Source organism: Cryptomeria japonica, chromosome 8, assembly GCF_030272615.1.
Source record: "Cryptomeria japonica chromosome 8, Sugi_1.0, whole genome shotgun sequence".
Lineage (NCBI taxonomy): Eukaryota > Viridiplantae > Streptophyta > Pinopsida > Cupressales > Cupressaceae > Cryptomeria > Cryptomeria japonica.
In genome coordinates, this window is record NC_081412.1 from 115,119,442 (window position 1) to 115,141,140 (window position 21,699).

The 21,699-nt window shown below is 34.6% G+C and overlaps 1 protein-coding gene across 5 annotated transcripts; it reads right to left on the reverse strand.

The window, feature by feature from the left end:
• Window positions 1-394: 394 nt before the first annotated feature.
• LOC131031298 (leucine-rich repeat receptor protein kinase EMS1) lies at window positions 395-13,888 on the reverse strand. Of its 5 annotated transcripts, none has more exons than XM_059210829.1 (4): window positions 13,182-13,888; window positions 5,752-5,810; window positions 1,477-5,523; window positions 395-665 (listed from the first exon to the last, which is right to left on the reverse strand). In XM_059210829.1, the coding sequence occupies exon 3, from the start codon at window positions 5,441-5,443 to the stop codon at window positions 1,517-1,519; it is 3,927 nt and encodes a 1,308-aa protein (XP_059066812.1). In that variant the 5' UTR covers window positions 5,444-5,523; window positions 5,752-5,810; window positions 13,182-13,888; the 3' UTR covers window positions 395-665; window positions 1,477-1,516. The 5 variants fall into 5 exon arrangements, with proteins under 5 accessions (XP_059066812.1, XP_057818363.2, XP_057818362.2 ...); XM_057962380.2 differs by lacking the exon at window positions 395-665 and having other exon boundaries at window positions 1,288-4,923; window positions 5,083-5,523; XM_057962381.2 differs by lacking the exon at window positions 395-665 and having other exon boundaries at window positions 1,924-2,150; window positions 2,281-5,523.
• Window positions 13,889-21,699: the final 7,811 nt, after the last annotated feature.

Consider the following 21,699-nt stretch of genomic DNA (forward strand, 5'->3'; position numbering starts at 1 on the left):
GGAGAAACTAAACTTGACTTTGGTAGAATGACAAACAGATCATGGGAAAGCCACAATTATGGAGCATTTTGATAAATGATTAGATGAGTTTGCGGAATTTTCAGATAGCACATCTAATTAAATCAGCACGTAGAGCTAATACTATTGGTGAGGGAGTAGCTTACTTCCATCACATGTACTGAGTGCAATAAAGGGAAATAAAGGGGATGTTCATATGACAACACTTACCTAGAAATAAATAAAAATTACATGATTCTAAATTTAAATATATAAAATATTTTTTAATCAATGATTTTTATTATTAAAATAGAATATTATTGGATGATTGAGTTCATAGACACAATTACAATTGAAACAATAATTCATTTGATAAATTACATGGTGTCTGGTTCAATGAGCACTGAGGGGAAAGAACCAGTAAGAAAACCCCTCAGTATTGCTCAAAACATAAACCTATCTACCCATTACAATAGCCCATAGGCAATCCAAAGTACCCTGATTACATTATCAATTACATTAGATAGAAAGGAAGCTTTAAAAAGCTTGTATGAGCTAGTGATCCGGTAGAGAAGGTATCAACCCAAAAATGCACCCACCATATTTGAAAAAAGAACAGTGTCAGCACCAAAACATCAATCCAACTTATGCACCTCATGAGTCTAGTCCTGCAGAGAACAAAAAACATAGCCAAAAAGGAACCCAGCCATTATGGCATACTTTTATTATCACTATTAAATTTAATTTTGACATATTTGTAGTAATTAAAACATTTTTTAAAGTATACTTTACTATTGGCATTAACCATTGCACCAAAAAAAAGTATATTTTACTATGGATGTAACCATTGCACCTCTTTTGGACGTAACCATTAGTCATAATTTTGTATCGAACATTAAAATTGTGTTAAAAAAATAGATATTATAGAAATACTAGGCACAATCGTATTATGATGTTATGATAATAATATGTACTAATGAGATTAACATATATAAAATGACCATTTATAAAACAAAAATATATCATATATAACTATAAAAGCATTGACAATGGGCACAATCCCGACCTCATCCCTTATGATGTCAGAGCCTTGCACGCGGCAAGACTTGATCCCTAATGGGCTCATTTGAAACCATTCAACTTCATCAGTAGACCAAGGGACCATTGACTAATTTTACATTGATAAAAATAAAAATGATAAAATATTTAAAAAAATTGATGAAAAGAAACATTCATAATTCAAAGATCTTTTAAAAAAAAAAAAAAACCCTTAAAATGCCATAAGGAAACTTTATATAGATCAGTTAAACATACAAGCAGAGAAAATAAATACATTTCACGTACATATGACAAATAAGCATACTAAAGCAAGAAAAGAATTGAAAGAAATACAGCTTGTGGGACAACTTGACAGAAACTAGCTGAAGGAAGTTGCTTTTCGAAACCTACATATATTTAAGGAGAGTAGCAGAAGGGCACCTAGCTGTCTTTGGCCACTGAAAGGATTTAGAAATAGCGCTTAAGAAGTGACAGCTTCATGCATACCAAGTCTTTGATCAAGTTGCTCAATTCCCTTCAAAAGCTTGACAACTTCAAGCATCAATGGGCGCTTCTTTGGATCTTCAGATGTGCACAATCCTGCTATGTGCAACACGTGTACCATTTGAGGCTTACAAGATCCATTAGAAATTAGGGTATCCAGGATCTCTTCTACAAGACCCATCTTGGTCATATGTGACACCCATCCAACAAGATTGCCACCCTCTGCTTCTTTGAAGTCTGTACCTGTAGCTTCTTTACCTGTCAGCAACTCCAACAAAATGACACCATAGCTATATACATCTCCCTTGGCTGTCGCCTTCCAGCTCTGCCCGTACTCTGGAGGAATATAACCAATGGTTCCTGCAAGATCTGTGCTTACATGAGTCTCGTATGCACTAATGAGGCGAGCAAGGCCAAAATCTGCAACCTTGGGCTGAAATGAACTGTCAAGAAGAATATTGCTCGATTTCATATCCCTGTGAATAATGTGGGGTATGAAACCATGATGTAAAAACGCAAGACCTCGGGCAGAACCAATGGCAATTTTGAAGCGCTTTGACCAGTCAAGGACCTCGAGATCATCTGATCGATTGTGGAGCCACATATCAAGACTGCCATTTTCCATATACTCATATATCAGAAGCTTGTCTTCCCCAAAAACACAGTAGCCAAGTAAAGATACTAAATTTGTATGCTTAACCTTTCCAATAGTTTCCATCTCTGCAACAAATTCACGCTTACCCTGTTCGAGCCCATGGTTTAGCTTTTTAATAGCTACAATTCTATCTTCTGGAAGAAAAGCCTTGTAGACAGTGCCAAAACCACCATTTCCAATAATATTTGTATTATTGAAATTATTAGTTGCTGAGAGGATATCTTCTGGGCTAAGGCGCAACAGACGCCTTTCAAACATTGCAACATTGATGCTAAGTGGCTCCTTCACCTTTACTGAAATTGTATAATCAGTGGGTTCAAGTGTAGCTGTTAGCTCGGTTATCTCAGGATTGTTTGTTGAAGCATCCTGTCTCAGTTTCCTCCGTTTTACACGTGCTAACATCAAGCAGAGAAATGAAAAAAATTCTAAGAAGAGAAATAAAAGGATACTTCCAAGAATGATACCCCATACACCACCTTTGCTTAAGGAAGATCCAGGTGAATGCTTTGGTGGAGGACACAGAATGCCAGTTGGCTTACCACAGAGACCAGGGTTGGCAACGAATGACAGAGAAAACTTGTTGCAGTTTTGAGGAATCTCCCCAATTAATGCATTTTGTGAAAGATTTATGTATTCAAGGCCGAAAATGTCACATAAATTGGAAGGAATATTACCTTTGAGATGATTGGCTGACAGGTCCAAGGACATCAGCGAAGTTAGTCCAGCCAACCAAACAGGAATACTTCCAGTAATGCCATTGTTATGAACATCTAAAACCAGTAGTGAAGATAGATTTGCCAGGGTGTCTGGAATACGACCTCTGAATTTGTTATCGCTCAATTCCAAGACAGACAATTGGCTAACTGAATCAGGAGAAAATGATGTATCAAGGTGTCCTGTCAGATTGTTGTTCCTCAAGCTTAAATGAGTGAGTCTGTTCAGGTTTCCAAAAGCTGCAGGAAAGGCTCCATTGAGTTGATTATTTGTTAAGTTAAGCTTCACAAGACCTGAGATATTTCCCAACTCTATAGGAATACTACCAGTGAACTGGTTATTAGACAAACTGAGGCCCTGAAGGTTTTGAAGTCTTGCAAACTCAGGTGAAATGGGTCCACTAAGAAAATTAAAAGACATATTCAGCATAATAAGATTTCTAAGAAGAAAAAGTTGCTGAGGAATATGACCGGTAAGTAGGTTTCCTTGTAAAAATAAATCAACCATTACAGTGCAATCTCCAATCTGCTCAGGAATACTGCCAACCAAAGTGTTCAATGAAAGATCTAACATCCCATAGTGCTGTAAAAACAGAGAGTCAGGCAAAGGTATTTGCTTGAATCCACCACAAATTTCACTTGGAATGGTGCCACCAAGCTTATTGTGTGAAAGGACGAGATTATTCAGCATGCCCAACTGCCCTACCTTCTTAGGAATTGTGCCAGATAAATTGTTATTTCCTATGTTTAGGGTCACAAGATTGACACAATCAAAGAGTTCAGAAGGAATTTCTCCAGTGAACCAGTTGCCATAGAGATTCAAAGATGTAAGATTTGTCATCTGTCCAATCTCTTTTGGAATAGAACCTTGCAAATGATTGTTTTCTAGATGCAATCTCTGAAGGCTTCGGGCAGGAGAAATATTTGGGGATAACCCACCCACAAGAAAATTATTGCTCAATGTTATAGCAAGCAAAGTCTGTGAGTTCCAAAGCTCATCTGGTAATTCTCCAGACAGATTGTTTTGTGCCACATCCAAGATGGCCAGAGGCAGACTTGCAAGGTAACCAGGAACTTGGCCAGACAAATTGTTCCCATACAGCCACAAGTCGTTCAGGCTCATGCATTCTCTGAAAGTGTAACTGATGTTTCCTGTAAGCTGATTCTGTGCCAGGGAGAGAGACGATAAGCTCTTTGCATTACAAAGCTCTGACGGTATCGGACCACTTAGCCTATTAGAATCAATTAACAATGATTTCAAAGATGAGCAGTTGCCTAATTCTTTAGGCAAACGGCCTTCAAACTGGTTGTTGGACAATTGTATACAATTAACTCTGTCCCACTTTCCAAGCCAGGAAGGTACATGGCCTGACAAGAGATTTCCTTCAACTATGAAACTCATTATGGACTCCAATTCTTGAAGCTCATCAGGCAACGGCCCAGAGAGTTGATTAAAGGACAAATCAAGTATCAGTAAATTCTTGCAGTTGCCTATTGCAGCTGGAATATGTCCAGCCAACCCAGAATGTGCAGCGGCCAGATACAGGAGGTTTTGTAAACGGCCAATACCATCTGGCAACTGTCCTTCAAAGTTATTCTGTGAGAGATCAAGCTCTGTCAGTGAATGAATGTCGCCGATTTCTGAAGGCAACTTTCCACTGAATTTACAGTTCACACACCAAAATGTTTCAAGGTGACCAAGCTTGCCAATCTCAGCTGGAATGGAATTGTTGAATGAGTTTGATGAAATCCAGAGAGAAACCAAATTGGTCATCCCACTGATTTGTTTTGGCAGTGGTCCAGACAATGTATTGTTGCTGAGATCCAGAGTCAGTAAGCTGCTAAGACTGGCTAGTTCAGCTGGAAAGATTCCAGAGAATAAATTTTGACTGCAATCCATGTACAACAACTTCGACAGATTTCCAAGCTCACAAGGGATGCTGCCTGAAAAGGTATTAGAACTTATGTCGAGGTATTCCAAGTTTCTAAGATTGCCCATCTGCTGGGGAATGCTACCTGAAAAGAAATTACTGCCTAAACTTAGCTTTGACAGATTTTTCAAGTGAGTCATCTGCAGAGGTAACATTCCACTGAAATGGTTGTTATCCAGAACCAAAGCCTTTAAATTTATAAGGTTATCAATCTGTGGAGGCAAGACGCCATGGAGATCATTACCGGACAGGTCAAGTAATTCGAGCCTTGAAAGACCCCAGAGCTGTGATGGTATTTTCCCTGTAACGCCAACGCTGCTTAGATTCAGATGACATAAATTTGTGAGGTTTCCTAACACTGGGGATATAACGCCTTGCAGGTTTATGAAAGATAAATCAAGTGAATAAACACTTCCCCCGATGCATCTTATGCCTCTCCATGAACAATAAGAAGAATCTGTTTCGACCCACCCCGAGAGAGGGTCTTGATTTCTGAAGCCCTGTTTTAAAATCATCAATGTCTGGCGCATTTCGGTGCAGTTAATGCCCGGGAAACAAACAGCAAGAAGAATCGATAAAAAATATAAGCGGCAGGATCCCGGCATGGTTGTACGTTTTTTGCACACCAAGGAATTCTGCTCCAGGTAATAGCCAGGCTCTCCGTGCAATAAACAATGCAGAATATCTGCATTTACTCATATTTTAGTAAAACCTCTGACTGTAAAATCAGACCATTCGAGACAGTAAGCATTTTTAAAAACACAATGTGTACCCGATCGAAGCATGCATATTGTTAGCCTAATCGAAATTAAACACAGCTGCGCAAGAAATGAAACAGGAAACATTCATTTGCACATTAAAGAATATCAACATTGGCAAAGTGCAATATCGAAGAAAACCTGTTCGTACATACCTAAATCGAAGTCGTGAATTTTATCACAGACAGTGTTAAACCCATCCGTGCAGGGATTACTGTAGAAAAAAGGTACACAATTACTCAGAAATTTTATGTATTAAAAAATAGATCACCACAAGCAGAGTGTGTATATTAAAAAGACGTACGTCCTTATAGTTTTACTAAAAATTCTTCGCAGTCAGAGAGCCAGACAGACAGTCGCATATCCATACGACAAAGTTAGCCGCCGAAATTAATTCGCTCGGGAATTTTACGACATACGGGATCATATGAAATAATAGAAAATTGACGGATTTAACATACAAAATACATGCTTATCCAAAATTAAATCGCAAATTTTCCTCTCAGCAACAACAAAGAAACTTCTATACTAAAGTGGAACAAGAAATGCGAATGTTGGTTGAATAATAGCGACATATTAAAACGCATCATTTGAAACAAAAAAAATATTTAACGCTTACGCAAAAATAAAGGCCTACATGTGATCTGCAATTTCTTCAGACGAACTAAATTTTCATATATGATACTTTACCCAGACATTTTCAAAAATTTTAAACGTCGCACTAAAAAATCAATGCTAAAAGAGTAAAACTTGAATAAGAATAAAAAAGATATCTGAGAATATTTCCTTTATCAAATGAAGCTTTGGATCATCTTTGGAATCATTTATTTAAGAATCATTCATTTATGATTGGTGAATTTTCGCAACAACACCTTTATAGTCGACAGAGAACGTTATTGCTAACAGGGTTTTGCAGTCATCATGAGGATGATGAATAAAAGATCAATTCTGCTTAACAACACTATCTTAATCAATTTTCAGCCAAAAAAAACATTTACAGAATATTTGAATGCACAAATTAACCTCAAAACTCCTCATTAATATCAACCAAGAACGAATAATCGTCAAAATATGGTAGAAAATGGAGAAATATAGAGAACATAAAACTAACAAGTTTGTTTCACACTGTATGGTCAGGGAAAAATTTTGAAGGTTCAAGGTGGATAAAACTAATTGTAGAATATAGGATATTATACAGATAATGTCTGCTGAAGCACAAGAACAAAATCCACAAAGCAACTACACAACCATTTTACAGCAAAAACGTGTTAGAAATAAATTAATCATGTGACATGATCGGCACAGACCAAAGAATGTTCCAAACTTCATATGTTTCACATGTAGCCGTATTCTGCTGACCATTAGCCATCTCATCACCGTCCATAATAAATGGACTATCTAATATTTTGCACAGTTACAGTGTAAATCAATTTGCTTATAAATAGATTCCCCGGGCGTAGCATTTTTAAGCGCATAAGTTTGATGAAGTGTTCTGCTCTGTGTATGTGTTCTGCAGTGCTCTGTTTTTCATGGTATCAGAGCCATATTCTCTGTAGTGTTTGCTGTGGAATTGAGTATCAGCTATTTGATTTCAGTGTAGGCTGTCTATGCTACAATAGATCTTCTGTGTGATCGATGACCTGTGAGGTTCCGTGAGTATCATTAAGATATTGCTAGTATTGAAAACCATTTATAGTCTGCTTTTGGAAGCTAATCGTAGCTGTGCAGGAGTATAGGAGAGAGGTTGGATTTGTATTGTTTGCTCCTTAGGTGGTCAGCTATGTGTGTAATGCACTGTATTTGCTGTGAGTCGGTTAATGAACAAAATGTTGATTTGGTTCTGATCTAAACTTGTTATCTCTGCCATTGCAATCTTAAGTGGTTATTTGTTCCATTAACAAGCATTTTGTAGGAGGAGGAGCGCCTTAGTGATTCAGTGGAATATTTTTATTTCCTGATGTGTGAGCTGATAGTTTCTTTATTCAGCTGTTGCTGGTAGTATTATTGCAGAATTACTCCATCGTCTTAGCATCTTTGGGCAGGGCTCTGATGCCATCTGAAGCATGACTTGGATTGTCGACAAGAAATCGGTACTCTTATGCCACTGGAATCATCCATATCGTTGGAGTTGAAGCAATTTTCCTCATGAAAGGTATGTGTTTTTTTCTACATGGTGTGAAGTGTTGGAGAAAGTGAAATCGTAGACTTTGTGTATCTGGGAATTTTTATTATTGTGTTTCTGTTAGGGCTTCATCTGAAATCTCTAATATTGTGGTTAGTGAAAAATTAGATGGTTCTAATTATGTTAGTTGGAAATGTGAGATGGAACTAATTTTGAAAATGAAAGGTTTACGAGAGCTAGTAATAGAAGATAGATCTACAGATATAAGTAAACATGAAAAATGGGATAAAATGGATATGAATGCATGAGCTACAATCTTATGACAAATTAGTCCAAGGGTTAGGTCACATGTTCAAAGTTTAAAAATAATAAAAGAAATATGGGAAACTTTGCAAACAATGTATAAAAAAACTAGCAAATTAAAAGTGATGGATATTAAAAGGCAATTAACTCATTTGAAATTGAAGGCATGTGATAGTATGAATGATCATATTGCTAAATTGAAAAAATTAAGAAATCAACTTGCAATGATAAAGGTTAAGTATGAAGATTCTGAAATAATAGATTTTTTAATTGAAAGTCTTCCAGGGGTGAGTAGAATAATTTCATCCCTATATTAGAACTCACTGGAAAATTTGAGAATATCAAACTAGAAGAAGTGTATAGTGCTTTGTTAAATGAAGAAGATAGGCTTAAAAAGTTCATGGGTGAGTAGATAGTAAGAGTACTCAAGCATTTATGGCCAATAGAAAATATAAGAATTATACTCAAGGTAAATCATATCAAAATCAAAGACCAAAACAATGGAATCAATTAAGGAATTATCAACAAAAAGTGTGTTTTCAAAAGCAACAAAATGAATGGAGAAATTACAAACATAATTATAAAGGAGAAAATGCTATCATATGTTATAATTGTGGACAAGATGATCAATATCTTAAGAAATCATATGGACAAAGGAGATTCAATCAAATTTTGCTCAAGAAGCGGGTGATCATAATATAATGATAACCTCTTTAGCTACTCAAGGACATCCAAGTGACACATGGTATGTAGATTCAGGAGCTAATCAACATATGACTTGTAATAAAAAACTTTTTTAACACTTTAGAAGAAACAAAAGGTACAAGAATATTTCTTGGTGATGATAGTTCACATGCAATTGAAGGAATAGGTTCAATGAAATGAAATGAAATGATGGTAAAAAAAGGGGCAATAACAGATGTGAATCTTGTACCAAAGTTAAACAAAAATCTTCTCTCGATGAGTCAAATAACTCAACTTGGTTATAAAGTGGAGTTCTATTCAGATAAGTGTTTAATCAAGAATATTAATGATGGATATAAAATAGTGGCAATAGGAGTTGAGAGTGTTGTTATATACAATTTTTTAGCAAGTGTTGATAAGAAAGCTTATATTACTACAAGATCCTCCACAAGTGAGTTATGGCATCACAGATATGGTCATTTAAACTATCAAAGTTTGTCTACGCTTTCAAAGATGAACATGGTTGATGGACTACCTTGGACAAAAGAAAATACAAATGTGTGTGAAGGATGCATGGTTGGTAAACAACATAGAGTAGCTTTGAAAGATCTACATGGAGGGCAAGAAAATCTCTTGAACTTATCCATAGTGATTTATGTGGCCTATGAATCCAACATCAAAGGGAGGAGCTAGGTACATCTTAACATTCATTGATGATTTTTCAAGGAAAGTTTGGGTTTACTTCCTTAAACAAAAAGATGAAGTTTTTAGCAAATTTGAAATGTTTAAAGAATTTGTGGAAAATTAAGTGGGAATAAAATCAAGAGAATAAGAACTGATAATGGTGGAGAATATGTTAACAACATGTTCAAATCCTTTTGTGAGTATGATGGGATCAAGAGAGAAATGAGTAATAGATATACTCCCCAACAAAATGATGTAGCTGAAAGGAAGAATAGGACCTTAGTAGAAATGGCACATTGTATGCTACAATCCAAGAATATTCCTTTGTTTCTTTGGGCTGAAGCTATCAATACTGCTTCTCAAATTTTAAATAGATCTCCCACAACTTGTTTACAAAACATCACACCCGAAGAAGCATAGAGTGGAGAAAAACCAAATGTCAAGTATTTCAGAGTATTTGGATGTGAAGCATTTGCTCATATACTAGATGAGGTTAGAGAAAAGAATTTTGGTAAGAAGAGCATTAAGTGCATCTTTGTGGGTTATGATGATCAAAGGAAAGGATCTATAGGTTGTATGATCCTAGTGTGGAGGATGTATTCATAAGTAGGGATGTCAAGTTTAATGAAGGTTTTGAAGATATAATAAATTCCTCTTCTATTCCACAAGTGGCCATAGATAATAATGAATCTTCTAATGATTTTGAAACAAATGAATGTTCAAAGGAAACTTTTGATATAGTTGAGGAATCTAGTCCTCCAAAAACAAAGAGTCTTCAAGAGATTTATCAAAAGACTCATCAAAAGACTCATCAAGAACTAATTATACTTTAATGACAAGGTCATAATGAAGACCAATGATCCCCAAACATGTGATGAGGCTAAAGGAAAACAAGAATGCGAACAAGCTATGCAAAATGAGTATGATTCTTTGATAGAAAATAAAACTTGGGAGTTGGACTTGCCCAAAGGCAAAAATGTGGTCAACAATAAGTGGGTATATAAAACTAAATTCAAGTCAAATGGTAGCATTGAAAAACACAAGGCAAGACTAGTGGCCAAAGGGTATTCACAGAAAGGGGGAATTGACTACATAGAAACTTTTGCCCCAGTTGCAAAGATTAGCACTATAAGGACTATTTTTGCATTGGCGGCTCATTTCAAGTGGTCTCTTCACCAAATGGATGTCAAGAATGCATTTTTGAATGGTGAAATTGATGAAGAAATCTATATGACTCAACCCCAAGGATTTGAAAGTCGAAGACAAGAACACATGGTTTGCAAATTAAAGAAGTCACTATATGGTTTGAAACAAGCTCCAAGGGCTTGGTATGCTAAAATTGATGAATATTTCCAAACTCATGGTTTCAATAATAGTCCTCGTGATCCAAATTTGTTTGTAAAGGAATTTGATGATGGTAGACTACTAATTATTGTACTTTATGTTGATGATCTTATCATTATAGGACATAACATGAACCAAATTAGTGACATGAAGTTAAAATTACAAGATGCATTTGAGATGACAGATCTTAGTTTCTACACTACTTTCTTGGTATCCAAGTATGATAGAAAGATGATGGTATTTATCGAGCTCTCAAACCAAGTATGTTCTAGATTTATTAAGAAAGTTTAAAATGGAAGATTGTAAGAGTGTGTCTATTCCAGTTGCTCCAGGATTAAAATTGAACAAGGTTGTGGAAGGTGAGGATGTTGATCCTACCTTATACAATCGGTTGTTTGGAAGTTTGGTGTAGTTGGCTCACACTCGACTAGATATTTCTTTTGTAGTAAGTGTGGTTTCAAGGTTTTTGAGTTCTCATAAGGTTCCACATTCGGTAGCAGCAAAGAGAATATTAAAATATGTGCAAGGGACTTTGAAAATGGGTGTTTATTATTCTTCTCATAGAAATCTACAACATTTTAAGTATTCAGATTCAGATTGGGCAGGATGTGTAGATGATCGCAAATCCACTACAGGTTATGTTGTCTCTCTTGGTTCGGGTCCCATTTCATGGTGTTGTATCTTGAAACAATCTACTATTGTTTTATCTACTGCAGAGGCCGAATATACTTCACCAAATGCAGCAGCAGAGCTATTCTCTCACTTCAAGCAATATCAAAAAGGACCTTCAATACTACATTGTAACAATCAAAGTGTTATCTTATTGTCCAAGAATCCAATGTATCATGCTCGAACAAAACATATAGAGGTCTATCATCATTATACCAAACATCTCATCCAACAACAGATGATTCATCTTCTATATTGTAAATTAGAGGACCAGATCGCAGATATTTTTGCCAAGGCATTATGTGAGACTAAATTTGTGTTTTTCATAAATCTTTTAGGTTTACGAGAAGTCACATGACTTGCTAATGGTTGTAATTCAGGAGGATTATAATGAATTCCTATCATTATATTAGGTAAATAAATGATTGTAAATGGGTACCTAACAAGGCTTTAAGCCAGGATCCATATTTGCTAGATTAAACGAATATATTTAGGATAGTTAGTATAGTTAGTATAGTTAGTATGATTAATTTATGGAGGGACATTAGAAATAAATTAATCATGTGACATGGTCGGCATAAACCAAAGAATGTTCCAGATTTCATCTGTTTCACATGTAGCGGTATTCTGCTGACCATTAGCCGTCTCATCGCCGTCCATAATACATGGACTGTCTAACATTTTGCACTGTTACAACGTAAATCAATTTGCTTATAAATAGATTTCCTGGGCGTAGCATTTTTAAGCGCTTAAATTTGATGAAGTGTTCTGCTCTGTGTATGTGTTCTGCGGTGCTCTGTTTTTCAAAACGGTCTAGAAACCACAAATCAATTATTGAATAAAATGGATAGCAGCTGTACGGACAATAAATTAAGCGGGAAACAGTGGGAATGAGCAGAAAAAGGGAATCCGGTTGAGTAAAACTGAAAATTAAAAATCCAGACATAAGATTAAACAAAGAAATTCTGCTCCAGGTAAAAGCCAAGCTCTCCGTGCAATAAATAAAAAATGCAGAATATCCGCATTTACTCATATTTTAGTAAAACCTTCAACTGTAAAATCAGACCATTCGAGACAGTAAACATTTTTAAAAACACAGTGTGTACCCGATCGAAGCATGCATATTGTTAGCCTAATCGAAATTAATCACAGCCGCGCAAGAAAGGAAACTGGAAACATTCATTTGCACATTAAAAATTATCAACATTGGCAGAGTGCAATTTCGAAGAAAACTTGTTCGTACATACCTACATCGAAGTCGTGAATTTTATCACAGACAGTGTTAAACGGATTAATGCAGAAAATCGGTACACAATTACTCAGAAATTTTATTGTATTTAGAAAATAGATCACCAAAAGCACATTAATAAGCCGCGTAAATTAATTCGCTCGGAAATTTTAGGACATACGGTATCACATGAAATAAATTAACAATTTTCAAAATTTTCATCTCAGCAACGATAAAGAAACTTCCATACAAAAACTGGAACAAGAAACGCGAATGTATGGTTGAATAATAGCAACATATTAAAACGCATCATTTGAAACAAAAAAATATTTAATGTTTAGTTTTCATATATAATACTGCTCAGGAAAACGATCCTTTACCCAGACATTTTCAAAAAAATTTAACCGTCGCACTAAAAAAATCAATACTTAAAAAGTATAAATTGAATAAGAATAAAAAAAAACCTCTGCAAATCTCTCACTCATTCAAAAATTTAGGCAAGACTCTCATTGAAAATCTATATAACATAAACAACAAAAGTTGCAAAATACCTTTGCGAATCCTTTTCCTGGATCGCTTAGTGAAATTTTCAATAGAGCGTTGAAACCTCAAAAATCCATCCACACGGCAAATTCTTCATCTTAACAATTTTCCTTGCAAGACACAAAGCATTTATTTTACAGTCCTCTGTCAAAAACAGACATTGAAAAGAAAAACGCTAAAATATACCTTCAGATAAAATGGAGCTCTCAAATCCATCTTTACCTCTTAAGAGCCGTTTAAACAAACAAAGAACGCATGCTTTAAAGCATGCTTTCATCTCACCTCTCCATTTTTCCCTAAACAGTCAGTACTTTCACTGATTCACTTCAGAACAATACAAATGGCGTGACTTGAACCTCCTTTTGCAACCTAACCGAAGCTGAGCTGTTTTGATCTCCAAATGATGTACTCTCTGTAGGTCCCCACGACTGCCACTTTGTACTTGATGATCTTTGCCATATCATTCTCGCCTCACAGAACTTTTCCCAAAAATCGAGCCGGTGAATCAGAATTCCTAGCGATCGTTTGATAAATGAAGCAAGTAGCGTAATGATTGTTGGATAAGAAGAGCAAAATTCCCTTAACCAGGCTCAAATTATTGTAGTTTTTTTATTTCTTGATTCTTCCGGCGGTAAGTAACTGAAAATTGAAATGATGTCTTGAAGACGCATTGAGAAATCGTGACGGCGATGAGAATATTTGGCAGGTCGTTTGCATCGAGCAGCAATTGGCTGGGGTAATTAAATTAATGGAGATTATGTAGTTTTAAAATTGGTATTTATTACAAATATTAAAAAAAAAATTAATTTAATTTTGAAATATAAAAAATATTAATATATTTTAAAAATTTGTATTTCAGAGTCTTAATTAAGTTCTTATTTTCCTATAAGTCTCACTTTCTCTACAAGGGTTCTTTCGTAAAGTCTAATTTTTTTTTGTATATTCTATGTCATTTTAAGTATGTATTGATGCTCTTTTTTTTTTAAAAGGAAAATCTTTCTTTCTTGTTCTATAACAAATTTATTTGTAATTTCTATTTTTTTGAAAATAGTATATGAAAATGTATTAATAGATAAAATACATTTTATCTCCATTTTAATTATTGAAATCTTCATTGTTTTTTTCTTTGGCAGTAGCAATGATCTCAATGTATTTTCCTTCATTTACTAAACACACACAATAGAAACGCTCTAAGTTTTTTGTGTTGTAGTTTTACTATTTCTATGTTATTCTCTTTTAACTTCTTAAGAATTTACCAAATTAGTATAAATGCACACACAATTCATTTTGGCAAACTCTTATGCAATTCCTAGAAGTTATTTTGGTAACATGTTTTAAATTCAACAATATTCTTCCTAATTTCATGTTTCTAATTTTACTTTTGGTTCAATGATTTTATTTCAATCATTTATATGAAAGATTATATAATTGTAAATGTCCATCACCCTCTCTCAAGTTGACAATTTCTCTACTACCTATTTAATGTAGTATAGTCATGATTGTTGTTTTCTATCAAATCAATAACTATAATTAAATTTGATATTAATTTTCAAATTGAGTCTAGTATCCAAACAATCAACTTTGAACTGGGAGCATTTTTTCATATATTCCTTATCATTTCTTTATCTAATATTTAAAATTCATTACAATTTCTATTTTCTAATGCAAAGTGTGTAGTATTGTTGCCTATATTTGTATTTTTGTATTTTTTTCTCTAAATTTTAAAGAAACCTATTCATTGGCATATTCACTTATCACAAGTTGGAAGGCTTATATTTTTCTCATTTCAAACATGTGTTTTTTTTCATATTTGAATGCAATTTAGACATAGATATGATCTAAATATAAACTTGTTTATAATTAATGTTCTCATTTTATAATATAATTGATTGATTTTTATATATTTAAAATGCAAGTTGTGGATTCTTATCTAAATGTTAGTATGCAATTCAAAAATCAAATCTTTCATATCAATATTTAAATGGCAATTATTAAATTATACATAATCAGGGTCCTCAAATCATAGAAGTTGATGATTCAACCTCACAATCCTAAGAGTTAGTTGCAAACACATCTCATAACACAAAGAAAGATTAAGCAATAATAATGTACTCAACAACCTTAGAATTCTTTATTGATGCACTAAAATATAGAATTACAATGAATGAATGAATCCTTTTCAAAGGATGAATGAAAACATATATGCAAACCCTAAATCTAAATTAAATCGGCTAGTGTCAAGTGTCACAAGCATAATGAGACAACCTAAGTTATTATTATCCTAATTTTAAATAAAAGCAAAAAAGAACCTAAGTTTATCTTAAGTGAATTAAGTAATTAAAGGACCTAATTAATTAAATAATTAGATCTAGTGTGTCCCAATTAATCCAACACCCCCTTGAGATGAATTTAGGGAGTAGCTAAAAGGCTAAGATGAATGCAAAATGCAAGCATAAATGTCTTTCAACAACAAAGACCTGATTAGGTACCTATGTATAAACTAATGCAACTCTCACAAATGGAGAAAAATAGAAAAACCTAGTGGGAGAAAACTCCTCTCTAAAAGAGAAAAATAAATGAGAAAAAGAGTACACGTGACTAAACATGAAGGACTTCAAATTCCTCCCTAAGTACTAAATCAATCACATAGGTACAATCAATATCTCCCTGTAGGAGAGAAAAGAATCTAGACATTGTATTCCACCCATAAAGAGAAGCTCAATGCCAAAGATGAAGGCTTGAGGATGAACGTTGACAAAGATCTAGGAGTAGCAAACACATTCCTCTCCTTAGGAAGAAATAAATCTAATGGCCAAGGCAAAAGAAACTCCATAAAAGGAGATGAAACTATAGTCTCATGATGTGCGTCATGGAAGACTAGTCAAATGTCCACATGTTTGAATCATCTAGTATGTAAAATCAACTTTTAAGTAAGTCCAAACAACTGCAAAGATACCTGATGAACAACCTCTAAAGGCACTAAAGATGGGATTGTAGGAATGCTCAAGCTATCATCAAAGATGAAGGATAGATCCTAAATAATGTCCCCAATGTCTAAAGTGTGTGATGTATCAGTTAAACCCTGCAATATCTAGCAAGTACTCATCTTTCTCTACTGAAATTGAAAGGGAATAATCAACTTGTTGAACTAAACTAATCTTGAAAAAAGAAAGAGGAGGAGGAGGAGGAACAACATAAGTCTTAGGAACCACTGTGGATGATTGAAGCACACATAGGATCAAGTGACCAAACCTCTCCTCACATACTTAATCCACTTTAGATGCATGACAATTAGGATTAGTCAATGGAATTACATGCTTAGTGGGAGAAAAAATTGAGAACTAATTATGATGCATGATCAACATTGCCAACTGCAATAATCCATCTACCATGTAGATCTTCGATGAGCATTGTATCAGGGTGAACTCAACTATCTTGTCTATCCCACTGTGAGTAATCTGGTAGATGGAAAGGAAGTTGGAAGATAATGAAGGGACACAAGAACATTATTGAATGTGCCACCATCAACCTTAATAGAACCATTCCTGGTAACACTCGTGTGAGTTTTATCACACATAAAAATGTGTGGAAATTTATGATGCTTCAAAAAAGAGAACATTCTCTCAAATGATGCCGTATGATGAGAGGCTCCTAAATCAAGAAACCACATATTGGATGAAATATGTGTCAATGCAAAGAGAGCATGGTCTTTCATCATGATATCACCACATTCCATATAAGTTGAACCAAAATGTGCAAGTCTTGAAGTGGTAGAAGAGGATGAACTAGACGAAGGTGATTGAATATGATTCTCTTGAAGAAGATCTTTCAACTCATCTATCTAATTCATTTAACAATATTGTTCATTATGTAATATCTTGGTGCAATTATCACACTTAGTCTTTAGATGAAGACCTCTTATGAGAGGAGGAAGAATCTGAATCTTATGCATGAGACTCTAAAGTTGTTTGAGTAGATTGTGAACCTCTATGTTTTGGCTTCTTCTTTTATTTCCCTATAGACGACTAAGCAACCAAAGCCTATGATTTGGAACCATAAATTGAATCAACTTGTGTTGACTTGGCCTATTCCCATGTCAGGCACTCACAAAACACCTCAAATGAAGGCATAGTGAAGGCTATATCCAAAGCATCCATGATGGAATAAATAGAGGAAGTGAAGAAATGAAAGCGTCTTCGAAGCTTTGACATAATAAAAAAGATGCACTCTTTGTCAAACTTGTTCTTGGCACAATCCTATGAAATTGAACTGATAGATTTGAATTTTTTCAAAAAATCCTAAGTGGATTGCAGTGCCCCTCCCTAATTCATCTTCTCTATTTTGCATTAATAGATCATAATAATATAGCTTAGTTTACCTCATGATGATTTGATGGTATCTAACCATGTACTAACCCTAATTCATGATGTGAGATCGATTATGATATTGCTTGATTGTTTGCGAGTGTCTTATACTGTCTTCATGATAGGGATGATGTCACATCACTCATTGAAAGAGAGATGTGCCATTGTGATTCTATATCACTTGCCTGTTATTTTATATATTGTATATGTTGCATAGTGGCCTTATGGATGCAGGATTTGCAGGTACCAAACATCGACTCCACCTGGCTTCATAGGCCTGAGCGTGTCTTATCCTAATGGCAAGTTGATCGGAGATGACATGAAAACTCATTCTACACTCTAGGTTTAAGATTGATTACCCTTGTCAGTCTTGTGTGAGTTGTAGTTAAGTGTTGAGTGATCTCTTGAGTTGTCTCTTGTTGGCTTGCTTAGAGTGTTGTATGTATTGATTGGTTTAATTATTAATTAATTAATTAATTAATATAATTTAATAATATTAAATTAAATTAATAAATTTATATAGTTTATAATAATAAAAGAAATAAATATAGTTGACAATAATAAAATAAATAAATAAATATTTGGTGATGATATTTAATATAGTTGAGAAAGAGTAATATTGGATAAATGATTTTATATCATTAGATAATAATTATCCATTATTTAATTAATTACTTTGGAATTAATATTAACATTTAGTAAGAAAAGGCTTTATTACTAATTAGAATATTTATTTATATAAATAGCCTTTGATTTATTCTTGTGGCTTTAATTTATTATAGACTTGGTTTATTTATTTATTTATTGGGGTTTATATTTAATAGGTGATTTTATATTATTGATTAAGTATCTATTGATTTATGATCATTGGATGAAAATTATCTATTAATTTGAGTATTTGTATGTACACCCTTGGCTATTTTGTTGATGGGATTTTATAGTTAATTGTGCCCATGAGTATTATTATTATTTCTCTTTTTATACTTTGAGATAATTAATATATTCTTTCTACTTACCCTCTCATTCTATTGGTTGAATTATTGGGTAAGTTAATTAAATAATATCTTATTATTTTTACCTTGGTTTTTTAGATGGGTTGATTAAATATTATTCTACCTACCCTTTTGTGTGATTGGTTGAGTTTTTGGGTAAGTAAATTAACTATTATTTTATTTATTTTTACCTTGGATTTTGATATGGGCTGGTAGGGAATATTAGTTTGTCTATTATTTTTATTGGCTGACATATTCTATGGTTTAGTTTGGTTTTCTATTTAATTGCTTTCCTATGATTTCACTCGGGTTGGCTTTGAGGAAGAATTTTCTGCGTATTCGACATGGCTTTGGGTTTTGGTTGCTTGAAGATTGTTTTGGTTGTTGTTCGTCAAACTTTTGGCCATAACTTCTATTTTCTAGGTCAGAGGAATTTTCTTCTTATGTATTTTATTTTCAAAAAAAATTGTATTCTCTGTGATTGCTCAAAAAAATTATTTTTGAATAGATTGGGAAAAAAAATTATTATATAGTTTTGTTGGAAATATTTTATATGTATTTTATATCCCAAGGTTAAACTTTATAGCTGGGGAAAAATATTTGGGTCTTTGTTGTATGCAGTTGTGAGTACATTATGTCTGTGTATTATGGATTCCTTCCTGTATGTGATTTTGTTGGATTTGAGTGCTTTGTTTTTAATGAAATCTTTTGTTATGTTTTGGGAAGAGTTGGGAAGTTTTGATTGTCCCTGTGAGCTATCCCGTGTCTTTATCTAAGATTGGTTTTTCCCAGGACTGTGATTGTTATTTCAAGAAATTCTTTCCTTATGGCTTATGATTTGAAGATTGGTTTATGTCATTCAATTCCTATGATCCAAGCGTTTATTTTGAGCCTTCATTTGTGAAATTTTGATACTTGGCTGATTTTATTTTATTCTCGAAAGTTTATCATTTCTATCTAAGTATTTGAGTATTTGCGCTAAAACGACAAAATCACTAACCCATTGATCATTTGCACTATCCTATTTCCCATATGCAATGACCTACCTGTTAAAAGTGTTATCTTAATCATCAAATGCGTTGATTCGGTTTGAATGCACTAACCTGTGTCACATAAGTGTTGTCTTGTTTAACGTGTACACTGTTATGTATATAAGAAGCGTTGCAGAAGTGTGTAAAAGCGCTAAACTATGGGGTGAAAGTGTTGTTCTGGCTTTTTTTCCTGTGTTTTGATTCTTTTTCTAGATCTCTGAGTTTAGTTTGGATTTTTCCTACTGTCAGCTATTTCCAAGGGTCTGTCTAGAGGTTGTGTTGTGTTTTTTGAATACTCTTGGATGTCTAAAGTAATATTTCGATGCGTTATTTGATTATTTATTTTGTTGCAAGAGGAGTGATGCCCTGCTTGATTCTTTTCTCTATAATGTTGTGCGGTCTATGTGTCCTACGTGGAATACGTTATTGTTTCTTGTGCATTTATGATGTTCTATCTTAGTTAGTCGGATTTTGGTTTGTGAGCTTCCTTGTTTGAGTAGGGGGAGTCGGCTTCCATGAGTCTGTCGAGGTCACGAGGAATAGACTACTAGGATTATTGAGGAAAAGAGTCAGGGTCTAGACTATTTGGATAGCTCATTGGAGGTTTTCAATTGTAATTGATAAGTGATAACATAATAAATAATACTAGGTGGGTTGGGTAGAGTAACTCATCTAAACAAGATAATAAATGTGTTATGTGGTGCCTATCTCATGGATTGGATACCGGAGTGAGGTAGAGGATCTGGTAACCGAGTAAATCGTATTACCCTAATTTTCTCAAAGGTTGAGATGGTTTTGCATGTGTATCCTTTGTGGTAGACTGTGATGACACTCTTTCCCTACATGTTGGTCCTAGTTTCTTATGTCTTGTTGTTGAGTTGCCTCTAGAGGTTTTCTTAGTTGTTTGGTATGTGTTCCTTGGTTGTGTTAGAGTTGTTTCTTTGGTCATTAGGTGTCAACTTAGGTCTAGAGTGTGTGTGGGATCTTGTGTCATCTCCTAGCATAGGAGGTGGTTCCTTTGGCTCCACATGGTCAGGTGGTTGGTGCCTTTCTTCCATTGGGGTGTTCTTCAATGGATTCTTTTCTTGGATGCTTTGTGTAGATGTGGATCTCTTATCTCTTTAGCTCGTGGATGGATATTTTGTAGCAGCTTAATTATCATGATTCATTAGACATATATATGTAATTGTATTTGAGAGCTATGCTCATTGTTGTAAAATACTGTTGGTGTAAATAAATATTCATTATGGCTATAATTACACTTACTTAAGTTAACTTAGGATAATGCATCTCTTCGTAGTTTGGATTTGAGACACTTAGGGAAGTGTGCACTTAGGGATAGAGCTTGTAGGAGAAATTCCACCTTTTGTGGTCTTATTTTGCTGTTACACTCCACATTCGGTGGGTCATCCACCTCTTGTGGAATATTATATTATTTCTCCTACCTACCCTTAGTATTTCTTACCTACCCTTGTTTCTCATTGAGCCACATGTCATATTTGTGTGCTCATACATCCATATGGCCTTGCCTATATAAGTAGGCCTCTATTCATTGTATTGGTTAATCCAGTTGATCATTTTGCATATTGATGAGAATACAATTTGTTCTTGTCATTCTATTGTCTCTTTTATGCTTTTCATTGTGCCCTTGATCTTGGCAAAATCCTACATGGTATCAGAGCTATTGGGGCTTCATTGATCGGTTTTTGGAGACATCGTGGAAGGCTTCTATTTTTGGATTTGGGGATCTTCATTTTTTGGCGGCGTCATACAACGATTTGGACATCACCGTTGAATCCGGGAGGTCGTTTCCATAAATTTCAACTATAAAGTCGACCTATTTTGGTGAGAAATTTTTTTTTCGCATTTTGGCTAATGTCATACGGATTTCGAAATTTTTTTTTTTAAAAAAAAATTATTTTTCAAACAAACTTCGAAAAATTTCAAAAAAAAAAAAATTGTTTGGGGGTCCGCAGACCCCCCCGTACACAGTACCTGCATGTCGCAGGTTTTGCAGCGCCGCCGTGCAGGTCCTCTTGCCGCCGCTCGCATCGAGATTTGCCACCGTCGGCGGCCAGGATCCCCGCCCCACCGCCGTCGCCGTCGTGCTCTCTCCCGCCGGCCGCTCTGCATCCACCA